Here is a 15,039-nt window from a genome sequence, read left to right as displayed (position 1 = left end):
TAGGAGGTTCCCCATCTCCATGAGTAGCAAGTAAACCTAATTTTTTTGGTATTTCGTGTTCCATATCCATAACTAAAGATAGAGAACCACTAAGAACAGCAAATAAAAATTACTTAGTGATAAAGCAAACAAGCACACACGAGAATATTCACCCCACGCTATTGCTCCCTGGCAACGGCGCCAGAAAAAGGTCTTGATAACCCACAAGTATAGGGGATCAATTGTAGCTTATTTCGATAAGTAAGAGTGTCGAACCCAACGAGGAGCTAAAGGTCGAACAAATATTCCCTCAAGTTCTATCGACCACCGATACAACTCTACGCACGCTTAACGTTCTCTTTACCTAGAACAAGTATGAAACTAGAAGTACTTTGTAGGTGTTTTTGAATAGGTTTGCAAGATAATAAAGAGCGCGTAAATAAAAACTAGGGGTTGTTTAGATAAAGAAGCAATAAAGTTAGTATAGCGAGTGTGGAAAAGTGGTGGTAGGAGTTGCGAAATTGTCCCTAAGCAATTGACTACTTTACTAGACCGATGGCAAGTTTTATGTGGGAGAGGCCACTGCTAGCATGTCATCCCAGACTTGGAATTCTATGCACTTGTGATTGGAACTATTAGAAAGCATCCGCAACTACTAACGTTCATTAAGGTAAAACCCAACCATAGCATTAAGACATATTGGTCCCCCTTCAATCCCGTATGCATCAATTTCTATGCTAGGTTGAAGCTTCTGTCACTCTTGCCCTCCAATACATAGTCCTATCAACATACAACTAACCCTATGGTGTGATCCACGCGTGCACTCATATGATGGGCACCAAAGGACAGCAACATAACCACAAGCAAATTAAAACAATCATAGCAATTCATCAATTACCGATAGGACGACGAAAATCTACTCAAACATCATAGGATGGCAACACATCATTGGATAATAATATGAAGCATAGAGCACCATGTTCAAGTAGAGGGTATAGTGGGTTGCGGGAGAGTGGACCGCTGTAGATAGAGGGGGGGAAGGTGATGGAGATGTTGATGAAGATGGCGGAGGTGTTGGTGTAGATTGCGGTGATGATGATGGCCCCCGGTGGCACTCCGGCGCCACCGGAAGCGAGGGGGAGAGAGCCCCCCTTCTTCTTCTTCTTCCTTGACCTTCTCCCTAGATGGAAGAAGGGTTTCCCCTCTGGTACTTGGTCTCCTTGGCATGGGAGGGGCGAGAGCCCCTCCGAGATTAGATCTGTCTCTCTGTCTCTCTCTGTTTCTGCGCTCTGGGATTCTGCCCTTTCACCGTTTCTTATATATCTGGAGATCCGTAACTCTGATTGGATTGAAACCTTCGCCAAGATTTTTTTCCCGAAAATTAGCTTTCTTGCAGCCAAAGAAGAGCAGCAACCGCTTTACGGGGGCCCCACGAGGGTCAGGGGCGCGCCCCCTACCTCATGGCCCCCTCGGGCACCGTCTCTCATTGATTCTTCTTCCCACATTTCACAAATATTCCAAAAATATTCTCCGTCCGTTTTTATCCCGTTTGGACTCCGTTTGATATGGGGTTTCTGCGAAACATAAAACATGCAACAAACAGGAACTGGCACTGGGCACTGAATCAATATGTTAGTCCCAAAAATAGTATAAAAAGTTGCCAAAAGTATATGAAAGTTGTAGAATATTGGCATGGAACAATAAAAAATTATAGATACGACGGAGACGTATCAGGCCACCAATGTCAGGGTTCAATCCGGCGGATCTTGGGTAGGGGGTCCCGAGTTGGTGATCTTGGCTAGATGATAACAAGACAAAGAGGGCCACGATGTTTTACCCAGGTTCGAGCCCTCTCGAAGAGGTAAACCCCTAAGTCCTGCTTCTGTTGTATTGATTGTGGATGGGATGCAAAGTACAAGATGATCTACCTCGAGATCATATGTGTATGTCTCTCACCCTACGGTCTAAAACCCCTTGACTTATATGGGCACCGAGGTACCTAGGGTTATATGTAGGTCGGTTACATCAAGGGATAAACATGTTGATGATTCAAACTTGTCTTGAAGTATGCGCCAAGTTTTGGGAGGATTGCATCTTGAGTACGCCGTGAGGCCTGGCAGGTGGGCCCATTGGTTGATAGTTTGGGGGTGGGGGTCCCCGGCCCAGCCATATTTGGGGCCCGATGTGATTAGCACCCCCTAGTCCATGACACCGTCACCCAACCCATTATTTATAAGAATGTAGTGATTTCTTTCATCTTGGTTCTTAGAGAACGATCTACGAGAGAGCTTTGAATAAGAAAGTGACATATGTTTAATTATCTCTTTTGTTTTATTTCAATAAAGACTATCATTCAAGTGAGAAAAACTTTCTGAACGGATACTTATAGCCAGAAATGAGAAGATCAAAGCTTATACCAAATTGCCCTGCTCTCGCTTATCACATGAATCCGAAGGATTGTGTTAGTCTTGCATGACCGTGGTCCTGATGACTTTTCATCATAACTGTGGTATTTTATTCTTCGGCGTCAGTTTAGCATGACCACGGTATTGACGACTTCCCGTCCGCGATCAACAATGACTGGTTGACTTCATTGATGGAGAGGCGGCAACAACGGTACCACTAACCGTTTCGAGAGGAAGACAACAACAAGACCCAGGGACCACAATATCTTTATTTATTTTTATATATGAGAGTGTATGGACTATTTTGTTTGTTTATTAGATCCGAGGTCCCTCTAAAAGCACTTCTTTTGCCAATTCTTAATTTCTGGAAATGTATATATATTGTATTTATTTTGAAGATTGCGTGAGAATAAGCAACACTTGAAGTCTAGTTTTTTTTGAGGATTAGTCTAGCTGAATCTAGGACCTATTGTCACACTCGTTGTGCATCGAGAAGGCTGATGCGGGAAGGAAATTCCTGGGCACGGACCCATGAGGCTAGTCATAGTGGGCAGTAACTTACTCCCCCCGTCAGGTGGAGAGTGTACATGTAGCTTCAAAATTTATCCATAAAAAAGTGTACTTCTATCTTTCCAATGTACTTTAAAGTAGGAAAAAATATTTCTCTCTCACCACACGGTAATCAAGACCAATAGCAATCTACACATGGTCTTCTTAATTGCTACTACATGCACTTAGCTCATTGGAGGTTGCGTAATTAAAGAGGAGAGAGATGGTGGCTTGCACCTTTTTAATGCATTTTTACTCAACTCCATAATTTATCATAAACCTTCTAGATGTACACTCTTCACCGGACGAAGGGAGTAGACTAGTAACATATGCATGTTACTAGTCTATGTTACTATTATCATAGTGGGCAGTGAGTATAGTGTCATGAAAGCCTTCATTTATTATGTTGCAGACTCATTTTGCATTTGGTGCGTTATGTTACGGTAACATATTATGTTACTATAAACGTCTCTCTCCTTATTAACTCCATGTCACACGAGCACACATGTCTTGGGGTGCGTTATGTTACTACCTAAGTTAGGACATGTACAATGGGGGCAACACCTAGGTGCTGTCTTCGTACGTCCAGCTAGATGAAAACAAATGAGGCTATAGGTTCTATTTTTCTACATCCAACGCTCTTTTCTGAAGCCACCACATTATCCCAAAGCCACCGGTGAAGAAAACTGCAGCATGGCGTTAGGGGATGACGAACTGTTCCATCTCTCTCTACCTTTTTCTTCTAATTTTTTCCTTTCTCCCCCTTTTTCCCATGGAGAACCAGCCTCCTGTGCAAGCAGCAACTATCACCTGCAAGCAGCGGCTTGTCTGCCACCATGGCGTCAGAGCTTAGTTGGCTCGTGGGGCGATCGGTCTGGGGCGACGCAATGGCCATGCCCTTAGACTAGTTAGAATGGGTAGTAACATAGACTAGTAACATGCACATGTTACCAGTGTGCATGTTACTAGTCTATGTTACTACCTTTATAGTGGGGAGTAACATATGTGTGGTAACATGCAACACTTCATCTATTAGGCTATAGACTCATTTTGCCTTGATATGTGTGATGTTACTCAGACTAGCCACAAATGGGTAGTAACATAGAGTAGTAACATATGCCCATGTTACTACTCTATGTTACTACCTCTATACTGGGGAGTAACATATGTGTGATAACATGCAACACTTCATTTATTAGGCTATAGACTCATTTTGCCTTGATATGTGTGATGTTACTCATACTAGTAGTAACTAGCTATGTTACCACATGCCTCTCTTTCTTTATTTATTGCTTGCCACATCATCTATTTTTATCTAGATATGTGTGATGTTACTACTTCCTCCGTCTAGGTGTGTAAGTCATCTTACGAAAACCAAATAATCCCAAAACACTTAGGCGCGGTGCATTAACTTCTACACCGTTTCTTGTTTCTTGACATATCAACCAATAAGAGATGAGGGATGTGCATGCTTTTAATGACTTGCGACTACCAAACACGACATGCAGTGGTTAGTTCATTGCATGCAAAACTATTAATTAGAAAATAAACATTAAGGTCTCTTGTTTTCCCCTCCTCGGTCATAGTGCACAACCTAAGATGACTTACTCACCTAAACGGAGGGAGTACCTATGTTACTCCCATTGTGGGTAGTCTCATACTCCCTCTGGTCCTTTTTACTCTGCATATTATAATTCTCTAAAGTCAAACTTCACAAAGTTTGACCATATTTATATAAAAAATATCAACATCTGCCATGTTAAAGTTATATAATATGAAACTTTAAGTCATGACACATCTATTGATATTGATTTCAGATTATGAATGTTGGTACTTTTTTCTATAAAGTTGGTCAAATTTTACGAGGCTTGACTTCAGTCAAATCTTATATGCAAACTAAAAAGGACCGGATGGAGTACTACTAGTAACTAGCTATGTTACCACTTTCCTTCATTTCTTCATTTATTGCTTGCCACATCATCTGTTTTATCTAGATATGTGTGATGTTACTACCTATATTACTCCCATTGTGGGTAGTCTTAGTCCCACTATAAAAAAAAAAGACAAACCCAAGGGCTAACCCTCGTTGGCTTTTCTTTATAGGAGAAACTCCGTGAGCACCGCGCGTCCGTGACGAGACACGAACTCGGGTGGGCTGGCAACAATCTCATCCTCTTAGTCCCACTATGGCTACTTGGCTAGCCTGACGTCGCAGTTTTCGAAAAAAAAGAAAAACAAGTATAACGTCGCAAATAAAAGGACGCGAGGCCCCGTTATTGCGTCGGAAGCGGTCAACGGGAGCACGCGAGGCCCCGGTGGTTAATCCGTAATTACACCCAACAACTCCAGGAGCGTCTCCAGATTGCGGAGAATACGACTCGACCCGGGAGCGGGGAGGCTAACCAACGAACGATACCTACCTAGGCAAAGGCAAAGGCAACGCCAGGCTGAGGCCACGCACCGTCCGTCTTGTCTCGCCGCAAACCTAACGAAAGCGCAGCGCTTTCGTCTCCGTCGCTAGGGTTTCGGTCCCCGCAAACTCGATCTTCCGCGAGGGCACGAGGTACGCACCGCTCGCCCGTGGTCTCCGGCCCGCCGATTCGACGCCCGCTTCCGCTAATTCCGTCTGCTCTTCTGGTGGTTTGCAGCCGGTGCTCTTGGTTCTGGTGTGGCGGCCTGAGAGAGATGCCGCCCAAGTCGGTTAAGAGGGGCGGCGCCGCGGCGGCGAGGAAGGGGTCGGCGACGAAGGCCAGACCGGCGAAGCCCCAGCCGGTCGCGGAGGAGGCGCCCGTCGAGGTGGTCAAGGCCGCGGAGGAGGCTCCCCCTAAGGTCGAGGAGCAGAAGCCGTCGCCGCCACCGCAGCAGCCGGCCGCTGAGGTGAAGGCCAAGGCGGATGCTGCTGAAAACGGCGCAAGCCACGCTGAAGGTATCACGTTTGCTCCTCTGTTTCGCGCATAGTTAGACTTTTTTCGCGTATAGATCTGTGCTACGCCGTGCCGTTTTTCCTTACTTGGGAGACCTCTTGTCTTTTCGTGTAAATGTGTGAGGATTTGACCTCTATGTAATTTTTAGACGATGGAGCTGCAAAAGAAACATATGAAGAGGAGGACAAAGGTGAACGGCTGGAGTTCGAGGATGAGCCAGAATATGAAGAGGAGCCTGCCGTCGACTACGACGAGAAGGATTTGGGGCAGTATGAGGAGCAATACGAGGACGGTGATGAAGGGTTGGAGTACACTGAAGATGTAGTCGAAGAGGAGACTGAGATGGTGGATGAGGAGGAACTGGATAATGGTGGGGATGATGGTGAGGGTGAGGAATATGAAAATGCAGATGAAGACCACGATGTGGACGTGGAGGACGAAGACCATCATGAAATGGTGAAAGCACATCGCAAGAGGAAGGAGTTTGAAGTTTTTGTTGGTGGGCTAGATAAAGATGCAACAGAAAGTGACCTGAGGAAAGTTTTCAGTGAAGTCGGCGAGATCACCGAAGTTCGTTTGATGATGAACCCAGTTACGAAGAAGAATAAAGGCTTTGCCTTCCTGCGATATGAGACTGTGGAGCAAGCAAAGCGTGCTGTCTCAGATCTGAAAAATCCGATGGTTGGCCTTATAACTGATTACATTTGTTTAATACATTCCTAAACAAAAAGAAAAATATTACATATGTTTATAGTATATTTTGTTGCAAGTACATAACTGTTTCTGAAATTCTGTAGGTGCGAGGTAAGCAATGCGGTGTTGCTCCTAGTCGTGACAACGATACACTTTTTGTTGGCAATATCTGCAAGACATGGACAAAAGAACATGTATGGCACTCAAACTCTTTTTCTTTGATGCCTTTTTCCTGCATCTCGGTGTAAGAAATAATTTGTTTTGGAATTTACAGCTGAAGGAGAAACTGAAGATCTATGAGGTCGAGAATTTTGACGATTTAATATTGGTTGAGGATAGCAATAACCCAGGGATGAATCGTGGGTATGCTTTACTTGAGTTTTCTACTCGCCCTGAAGCTATGGATGCTTTCAGGCGGTTGCAGAAGAGGGATGTAGTCTTTGGAGTTGATCGCACTGCAAAGGTTTCCTTTGCCGATTCCTATCCTGAAGTCGATGATGAAATGATGGCACAGGTCAGCACTTGTTTTCTGCAGTAGTTTTAAGTGTCTCTGTTTTTCCCCCTCCCCTTTTAAGTGGGCATGATAGTATAAGTATTTTGATACTGTTTGGTCATACACTCTGGCAGCAGCTAGTTTCTAATTTCTGTTGTCATGTTTAATATTGGTATGACAATAATATGTTTAAAGTTACTGAATCCTCATTTTGGTTCTGTGGTTCAGGTCAGAACTGTATTTCTTGATGGTCTTCCCCCCTCATGGGAAGAAGATCGTGTTAAGAAGTACCTTAAAAAGTATGGAGCTATCGAGAAAGTTGAACTTGCCCGAAACATGCCTGCGGCCAAAAGAAAAGATTTTGGGTTTGTTACTTTTGATACGCATGATAATGCTGTTGCATGTGTTGATGGGATAACTAGTTCTGAGATTGGCGAAGGTGATAGCAAGGTTTGTTTTCCAACTGAGTTTGCTGTACCTTCTTAGCTGATTTTCCCATCTACTCAGCCCACTGTATGATAGATAAAATTATCACGCAATAATTTCTAACGATTATTATTTTGTGATTCAGGCAAAAGTGAGAGCCAGATTGTCAAGGCCAGTACAGAGACCTCCTAGAATGAAGCATGGATTAAGAGGAAATTTCAGGATTGGGCAAAGTGCTCCTCGAGGTGGCCGTTTCCCATACACTCGGCCTCCTCCACGCCGGCCTCTGCCACGTCTTGTACGACCTGATACTCGCTTACCTCCCATCAGGAGGCCTCCACTGAAGAGGCCAATAGATATTAGAGATAGACGCCCTGTTATGTCAATACCAGATAGAGTTAGGCGTTTGCCTCCTCCAGAGAGATCCTATGATAGAAGGCCCCCAGGTGCGTATAGATGGTACCCATTCTTTTTGTAGAACATTCAACTGTAGCCGCCGCATCAAATTTCTCAAACTTCATCTGTGTACAGCTCCTGTTTACCCAAAGAGAAGTCCAAGGAGGGAATATGGAAGGCGTGATGAACCTCTTCCGCCAAGGAGCAGAGCTACCTTTGCTGACTACGGTGCAAGAGTTCCAGTGGATAGGCGCCACACTTACAGGGATGACTATTCGCCCCGTGAATCGGCCTATTCAGACCTAGCTCCTCGCAGCGCTCCCCGTTTTTCTGAGAGGAGAGCATATGCTGATGACGGCTATGTAGAGAAGATTGACCGACCTTTGCCAACCTATAGGGAGAGCCGTGGACGTGATTATGATACAATATCTGGTTCAAAACGCTCATATGTTGAGATGGTGAGGGTAGTTTAATTTGTTGTTGCATTTTTTTCATGCACTTGCAGTTTATTCCTCAAATGAACCTGACTATTGTTAATGATTCAAGGATGACGTGCCTCCTCGGTATCACGACATTAGCGTTCGTCAGCCCAAGGCACGCTTAGATTATGATGTTGGTGGTAGCAGTGCTCGGTATGCAGATGCTTATACTGAGAGGTTGGTGTATATTTAGTAACATGCAGTCCTTTTGCTTGGTATTTGTTTGTTTTAGAGAACGTCTTGGTATTTGATTTTAATCTCATGTTCTTACAAATACCCATCCTTGAAGGCTTGGGCGGTCACATGTGGGATACAGTAGCAGCAGATCTGTTGCTGGTCATGACCCCGTGTATAGCAGCAGCCGCCATGGCTTGAGTTATGGAGGTATATACTCTTGAAGCCTATGCTATTTGTCATGATGCCTTTCTTGATCCAATGCTTATAACATTTTTAATGCATCTCATCTGTAGGTTCTGCGAGCACTGGAGATGCTGGTGGAAATTACTCTTCAAATTACAGTGCAGACTACATGCCTCGTGGATCTGATGTTAGTCTTCTTGAAGTATTATATGTCTAATGGATTTACTACCTATTGCTCTCTCCAAGTCAAATATAGGTCCAGTGCTAGTGAAATATTTTTAAGCTTGACCATCTGTGAAGGAAAAACTACCAGCATCAACAACACCAAATTGATACTGCTAGATTCAACATAAAATGCACTTCCATAATGTATAATTATTTGTGTCAAGCAACCTTGTTTCATGGAAATTGACAATCAACATGTTACTGTTTGGTCAGGTTGGCGGGAGTTCATATTCATCGCATTACTCAGGTCGTAACACGGGCAGCAGTGGCTACTTTGGCGGCAGTGGTTCCAGTTCGTACTACTAAGGTGAAAGCTCTAATCAGTTTCAGTTTTCCTTCAGTTTAATTGCATTGCACATGAATTTTGTTCACCATCTGTCGCCATCATCCCCATCATTGCGCTAGTTGCTCACTTAGGAGATGGCAAATGTTTGCCCTTGTATCAAACACGGAACACCCTCCGTGATCAACCATGAATTATTTTAATGATACAGATTTGGCATCCGACCGTCTTTGTGGAACAGATGTGGCACCATAGGAGGTTGGTGTAGGCCATGGATTGTATGGAGCTACTTAACTTAAGGCCTATGGATCTGGACAAGTGGCAAGTGTGGACAATCAATAAGGCATGTCTGAAGGAGCCAGGAACATCGAGTTGGTTGAAGCAGTAGTCTTGTGGATGTTCCGGCATGTTTATTTAATGTAAGGCTTTGCTTTAGTTGGTCAAGAGTTGTGAACTAGCCAGCCATGGTGTGTTGACATGTTTACTTCCAGTGTTTCTATAACATTGAGAGATATGGAGTATTTCAATAAGTAATCTTTGAGGTCGTTTCCTTCCTGCAACACAAGGTGTTTTGGAGACTCCACCTTTGATGACCCAGCAGAAGATCAGACTTACAAATGAAGCCTTTGAAGTGAGCGCTTCATGTAAGGCTGTTACTTCTGAAACCTTTGGTTCAGACCATGCTGCATCTGTTCCCTAGTGGATTGAACTTTGCTACCTGAGACTGAAAGATCAGGTTGAAAATTTGGACTAGTTATTTGTTAAACTGCACTGCAGATAAAATTGGATTTGTTGGTTGCCAGGTTCTGGGAGAAACCTTTTATATGGCTCAAGTAGTTCTTTCACCAAGCAATTTCTTTGGCCTCCCCACAATTTTAAGATAACAGAACTCACAGCTACATGACTGGATGGCCTTGCAATGCTGTCAATTAGCAGCATAGAGTACATGGCACCAGATAATTTAACAAGCATTATCATCACCGAGCGCCATGGTTTATGAAATATCTTTGAACTTCTGCATGGAGCATGGATCATACATCTTTGAGCCAAATCTCTGTTGGATGGTTGCAAGTTTTGAAGAACTTTGCTGGAGGCATGAATCTGGTCTTTCTGAGTTGTGCTAATTCCTTTAGTATAGTTTTTAGTGCACTATGACTTAATATAGGTTATATATGACACGTTTAGGCCCTCATTGCATAATATAGGTTATGTATGTTACCTTTTGGCCCTCATTGCATTGATTATTGGGTGTGGGGGTTGGGGCGTATGGTTTTAGAAGAACCGAAATTCTGATATTGAATTTCCTTCCTTGCATCGTCTATTTGTAAACCAATGATGTTTGAGACCAGCTAGAGGTTCTGCATCTACAAGTTTATAAACAACAACCACTATTGATGTCCGTCTTTTGTGAGTTGCTGATTTCATGAGCTAACTCGAAGAAATAGGTAGGTGAAAGAGATGTTGAAAATACAAATTATAGAGGCTACATAGAGCAGCAATAAGGCTGACCAAACTGTATTAATACCATCCTTCTATGCGCTGTAACAACGAGGGAATTGCTTGATTGGTTGACTGGAGATCAAAGTAATGCATTCTTGGTTTGGCTACTCTTGCAAAGGGGCTTGATATGTGGCCTCTTCTGATGCATCATTGAGATGGCAGTCTTCAGAAACAAAGCAGTGGTTTTAACAGAGCGCTTTGTTGGCTGTCATCTAGTGTTTAATATTTGTTGGAGTAGGGACTTCTTGATGGAAATGAACAAGATGTTATCGGATCTTTTAGATGGCATTAGATCAATAGTGCAAGGAAAGTTTACACAATTCAGCAAAATGAGAGGGTGGAAGTGAATCTGGAGATGTGGATTGAAAGTGTGATGGAATCAGCACCGGCTGGTTGATTTAATGCTTATATGATGAAAAGAAGGCTGCTTGACTTTTAGGACAAAGGTAGATCAGGGGGAAAGGTGGCTATTAATTTACAAGTATTGCATGTGGAAGAAACATTTTTTCTTCAAATTGCAAGTATAAAAGCTCAGTCTGAGTTTTTGCATTACGGGCTATGCAATTGAGTCTACTGAACCATGCAGTTAGGTCCAAATTGTTTTTATTAGTAGAAACATTGATAACCTGCGTTCATGAAGATGAACTGTATATGCTCGCTCTTATGTTTTTTACCATTTGAGTAATGAGTTATGTTACTACAATCTTCATGTATATTTGACTACTATATGCTCACACTAATTTTGAATTTCGGTTACAAAGGGGCAATTATTCTAAGCTTGCGTTTAACTTACAATGCTTTAACTATCTTGTGTATCATGCATATTTACTATTAACCCGAGTCCTGCTGCTGATATTGCATTTCAGTTGAATCTTGCACTAATATAACTTAAAATATGTTGTATTTCCTGTGTTGCCTGAGTTTGATCAAAAAATTGTTCCAAGCACTGCTACTTCTATCAGTCTCTTCTCCAGAGAGCGTGGGTGTAGAATAGGTAGATGTAGTAGTGGTGCAACTGTTGCACAGGCTTCTTGTATCATATAAACTTTTTTTGACCACCCTGTATCCACGTGGATTGTTTTCTACTCCTATATTTTTAGCACTGTAAGCAATACGATGAGCATGAAATGTTTCAAAAAAGTATCGATACTTGTGTGGATGGTTTCGCATGCATCAAAGATGTTTCAGTTCTGTTCTGTTCTTGGCTAACATGCTGTTGCGGTGGTGCCACCTCGCCGGTATGAATTGAGCCCTTTTATTTGAACTCTAATTGAGTCTGTTGTCAAACGGTCGGGCGGAACGGAAGTGAACGCACATGTAATTTATATGTTGCCCTGAAAAAAGGTAATTTGTATGTGGTCGGTACTGTGATTGACGCTTACCTATTCCGTGATCACTTGCGCTTGCTGTGCGAGCTACAAGTCTGAATTCTCGGCAGAGGTTGGCTACGTTCTCGAACTTAACTTAGCTGACTTCAACGGCTGCTGCGTTACGCCAACGTGCTACCGTTGACGATTGGTGGTCACAGCCATTTTCGTGTGTAAAAAATGTAAACAAAGATGATCTGGGCTTCTGAGTGGTGCCGCAAAACTCCACCGCGCCGCTCTCCGTTTCTCGTTAACCCCACCTGAGCTTTGTGCGTGTATAGAAGGGATATCTTTGGCGATCCAACGCCTGAGCTACCAATTCTGGTGGAATTGGATTCTATGGTTGCCGCGAAGATGATTCAGTTGCAAGAAGTGGATAGATCCTTGTACTCAGCCATCGTAAGAGAGATTCAGTACCTTTTGAGTCTTCGTAGATCTTGTATTACTTTTGCTAGTCGTGCTCAGAATAAGATTACCTTTGCTAGATCTGAAGGTAGGATTATGACTTGGCTTGGTTCTGGACCTTCAGTATTTTTGGATTTTGAGTAATACAAGTCTTCTACCCGCAAAAAAAAAACCCCACCTTTTGCCAGATGCACGGTGGCTGCACGCCTGGATCCTGTAGGCGCGGGCACCGGGCAGGCACGTCGACCAAACGCGGAGGCGGAGCCAAGCCAATGCCGGTTGCACGCGCCACCAACCGCACGTCTCGCACCGTACCAGTCCGGTCCCGGAAACACGCGCGTAGGGAGCCGCTCCGTCCTTGCCGGCTGCCGCGCGAGGCACGCCACTACCACGCCGTCCGGCCCCGCCAAACCCACCCCACGCGCGCTCCCTCCGGACCCGGGCCAGCACAGGCGTGAACCACCCCTCCGGCCGGGGCACCGCGCACTCTCAAACGTCTCCATCCCGCTCGCGTCCACGCCGGACCGGCCGCGCGATGCCGCCGCCCGGCCTCGTCGCATCCATCACACGCGGGGGGCATGCGGTCCGCATCTTCCCTCGCCCGGCCCCGTCAGCCACCAGGCGGCACGTCGGCGCCTCCTCGGCCATCACGCCGCGGGGTCACGTCAGTCAGTCACGCACGCCGCGGCAGCCGCGCCGCGCGCCACCTTGCCGCACCCGCACGCCACCTTCCCCGTACCAGGTCACCGCACCGCAATGCCGCCGCGCGCGGCCAGCGACACGCCACTTTCACGCCCGCACTCCTCTCCCCCAATATAATAACAATTTCTTTTCCCTTATTATTAATTTCCTCGAGCACCCAGCTTTTCCTTCCAGCCCTCCGATCCGCTCGGGCAGCGGCATCGGACGGCCACGGGGGAGGGGGGAGGGGAGGGCGCCAGCCTCCGATGGTCAAGGCGTCAACCCCACAAGCCGCGGTAGGCGCCGCCGCCGCGGCCGCTGCCGCCCACCGCCCGCCGCCCACCGCCACCCCTCGTAGCCGCCTAAACATGACTCCGCCTCCGTTATAACCCCCCGCCCCTCCGCCTCCGCCTCCACCCCCCACCCCCGCCTCGCCATCGACGCCATGGCCCCGCCTTCTCCCCCCGCCCACGCGGCCCGGCGCGTGCCGCCCCCGTGCTGGACCCCCGAGGAGACCGTCGCGCTCGCGCGCGCCTACACCGCGCGCCGCCTCGCCGTCGGCCGCGCCCACCTCAGCTCCGCCGACTGGGCCGCCGTCGCCGCGGCCGCCACCCCGTCCAAGACCGCCAGGCAGTGCCGCCACAAGGTCGAGAAGCTCCGCCGCCGCCTCCGCTCCAAGCGCCGCCGCCCTTGCCCCATCCTCGACGGCATAGATCTGCTCGACGACCCTTCGTCGTCCCCCTCGCGCTCCCACTCCCCGTCCCCGCCGCCGCCCGCCTCCCCGCTTCCCCCCTCTCCCTCCCCGCCCAAGAAGAGGAGGCGGCCCGATCCCGATGAAGAAGGGTATTATGCCGGGGAGAGCGACGTGGTGCAGGCGGTGAGGGCGATCGGAGAGGGATTCGTGCGCGCCGAGCTGAGGAGGATGGAGGCGGCGAGGGAGTCGCAGCGGATGCGCATGGAGATGGCCCTGCGGCACCTCGACGCGCAGCGCCGGCTCCTGGACGGCCTCGTTGGCCGCATCGTCGACGCGTTGGAATGAAGCGGCGGCGCGGCAAAGGTGTCCCCTCCTTTCAAGATCTTTCGTGCTTTCTCCTGGTTACACACTCCCTGGCGAGTTGAGGTGTTTAGAGCTACGTCCTTCATATACTCCATGTACCTGTGATGGTCTGATGGATCCTGGTTGTCTCATCACATAGATGTAGATGCGTAGAGAGCAAATCCTGCTGCTTTTACTGTCTTCTGTATAGTTGTCTGGCCGAGTGGAAGCACTTCTTATGGGAAAGAAATGGATCTTGAGTTTTCTTCACCTTGTACTTGCATATTGCGTTCAAATTTGTTTGGATTTATGCTGGGAGGAAGATATAATATACTCCCTCTGTCCCATAATTTAAACTTGCAAAACGATCTTATATTATGGGACGGAGGTGGTATTAAGATATAAACTGTAAAACATGGAATTCTATCAGCTATGTTTGTCCCAGCAAATGTTCTTATGGCGGTAAGGTTTCGTAAGACGAGCACTGACCTCCTTGACGCCTAAGGCGGGCAAAATTCTAAGGCCTGCCTCGGCGCCTTGCCGCCAAAGTGGTCGGGACGTCTTAAAAACGATGGTCCCAGCTTGATTTAATTTCGAGACCCAATGAGGTTCTTCATGCCTGTCCATGGAGGAGGTTTATCCTGAACCCTTTTCCCACTGTTGGGGCTTTACGTCACAGCCTGGCTGATTTAGTGAACCTACACTTTATTGTGCCTGTGCTTGCTCCATCTTATGGCCTCACTTTTAGTAACTCTAATCAGGGTTATCCATGGTTTGTTGCTGTGTGGTTTTCAATTTGCAGCATAGTTAGTTGGGCTTGGGCCATTGAAAAATCGAG

At 46.3% G+C, this 15,039-nt stretch overlaps 2 protein-coding genes across 3 annotated transcripts; both read left to right on the top strand.

The window, feature by feature from the left end:
• The first annotated feature begins 5,317 nt into the window (after nt 1–5,317).
• On the top strand, nt 5,318–9,772 carry LOC125539230 (nucleolin). Of its 2 annotated transcripts, none has more exons than XM_048702615.1 (13): nt 5,318–5,496; nt 5,582–5,859; nt 6,006–6,538; nt 6,655–6,744; nt 6,825–7,064; nt 7,272–7,493; nt 7,615–7,915; nt 8,001–8,323; nt 8,412–8,521; nt 8,634–8,728; nt 8,815–8,891; nt 9,143–9,236; nt 9,454–9,772. In XM_048702615.1, the coding sequence occupies exons 2-12, from the start codon at nt 5,619–5,621 to the stop codon at nt 9,233–9,235; spliced, it is 2,325 nt and encodes a 774-aa protein (XP_048558572.1). In that variant the 5' UTR covers nt 5,318–5,496; nt 5,582–5,618; the 3' UTR covers nt 9,236; nt 9,454–9,772. The 2 variants fall into 2 exon arrangements, with proteins under 2 accessions (XP_048558572.1, XP_048558573.1); XM_048702616.1 differs by having other exon boundaries at nt 9,424–9,772.
• Nucleotides 9,773–13,457: 3,685 nt separating this feature from the next.
• On the top strand, nt 13,458–14,471 carry LOC125539232 (atherin-like). The gene has a single exon (XM_048702619.1). The coding sequence runs from the start codon at nt 13,611–13,613 to the stop codon at nt 14,202–14,204; it is 594 nt and encodes a 197-aa protein (XP_048558576.1). The 5' UTR covers nt 13,458–13,610; the 3' UTR covers nt 14,205–14,471.
• Nucleotides 14,472–15,039: the final 568 nt, after the last annotated feature.

The sequence above is a fragment of the Triticum urartu genome, chromosome 2 (assembly GCF_003073215.2).
Source record: "Triticum urartu cultivar G1812 chromosome 2, Tu2.1, whole genome shotgun sequence".
Lineage (NCBI taxonomy): Eukaryota > Viridiplantae > Streptophyta > Magnoliopsida > Poales > Poaceae > Triticum > Triticum urartu.
Note: the sequence above shows the minus strand (reverse complement) of the source record. Positions and strands in the feature narration are given on the sequence as shown.

Bases quoted from the DNA above. Each gene is read 5' to 3' on its own strand.
- LOC125539232 (XM_048702619.1), top strand. From the start codon at position 13,611: ATGGCCCCGCCTTCTCCCCCCGCCCACGCGGCCCGGCGCGTGCCGCCC.
- LOC125539230 (XM_048702615.1), top strand. From the start codon at position 5,619: ATGCCGCCCAAGTCGGTTAAGAGGGGCGGCGCCGCGGCGGCGAGGAAG. The intron at 6,745-6,824 runs GTATGGCACTCA...TGGAATTTACAG, and splicing joins AGACATGGACAAAAGAACAT to CTGAAGGAGAAACTGAAGAT. The intron at 7,494-7,614 runs GTTTGTTTTCCA...TTTGTGATTCAG, and splicing joins TTGGCGAAGGTGATAGCAAG to GCAAAAGTGAGAGCCAGATT.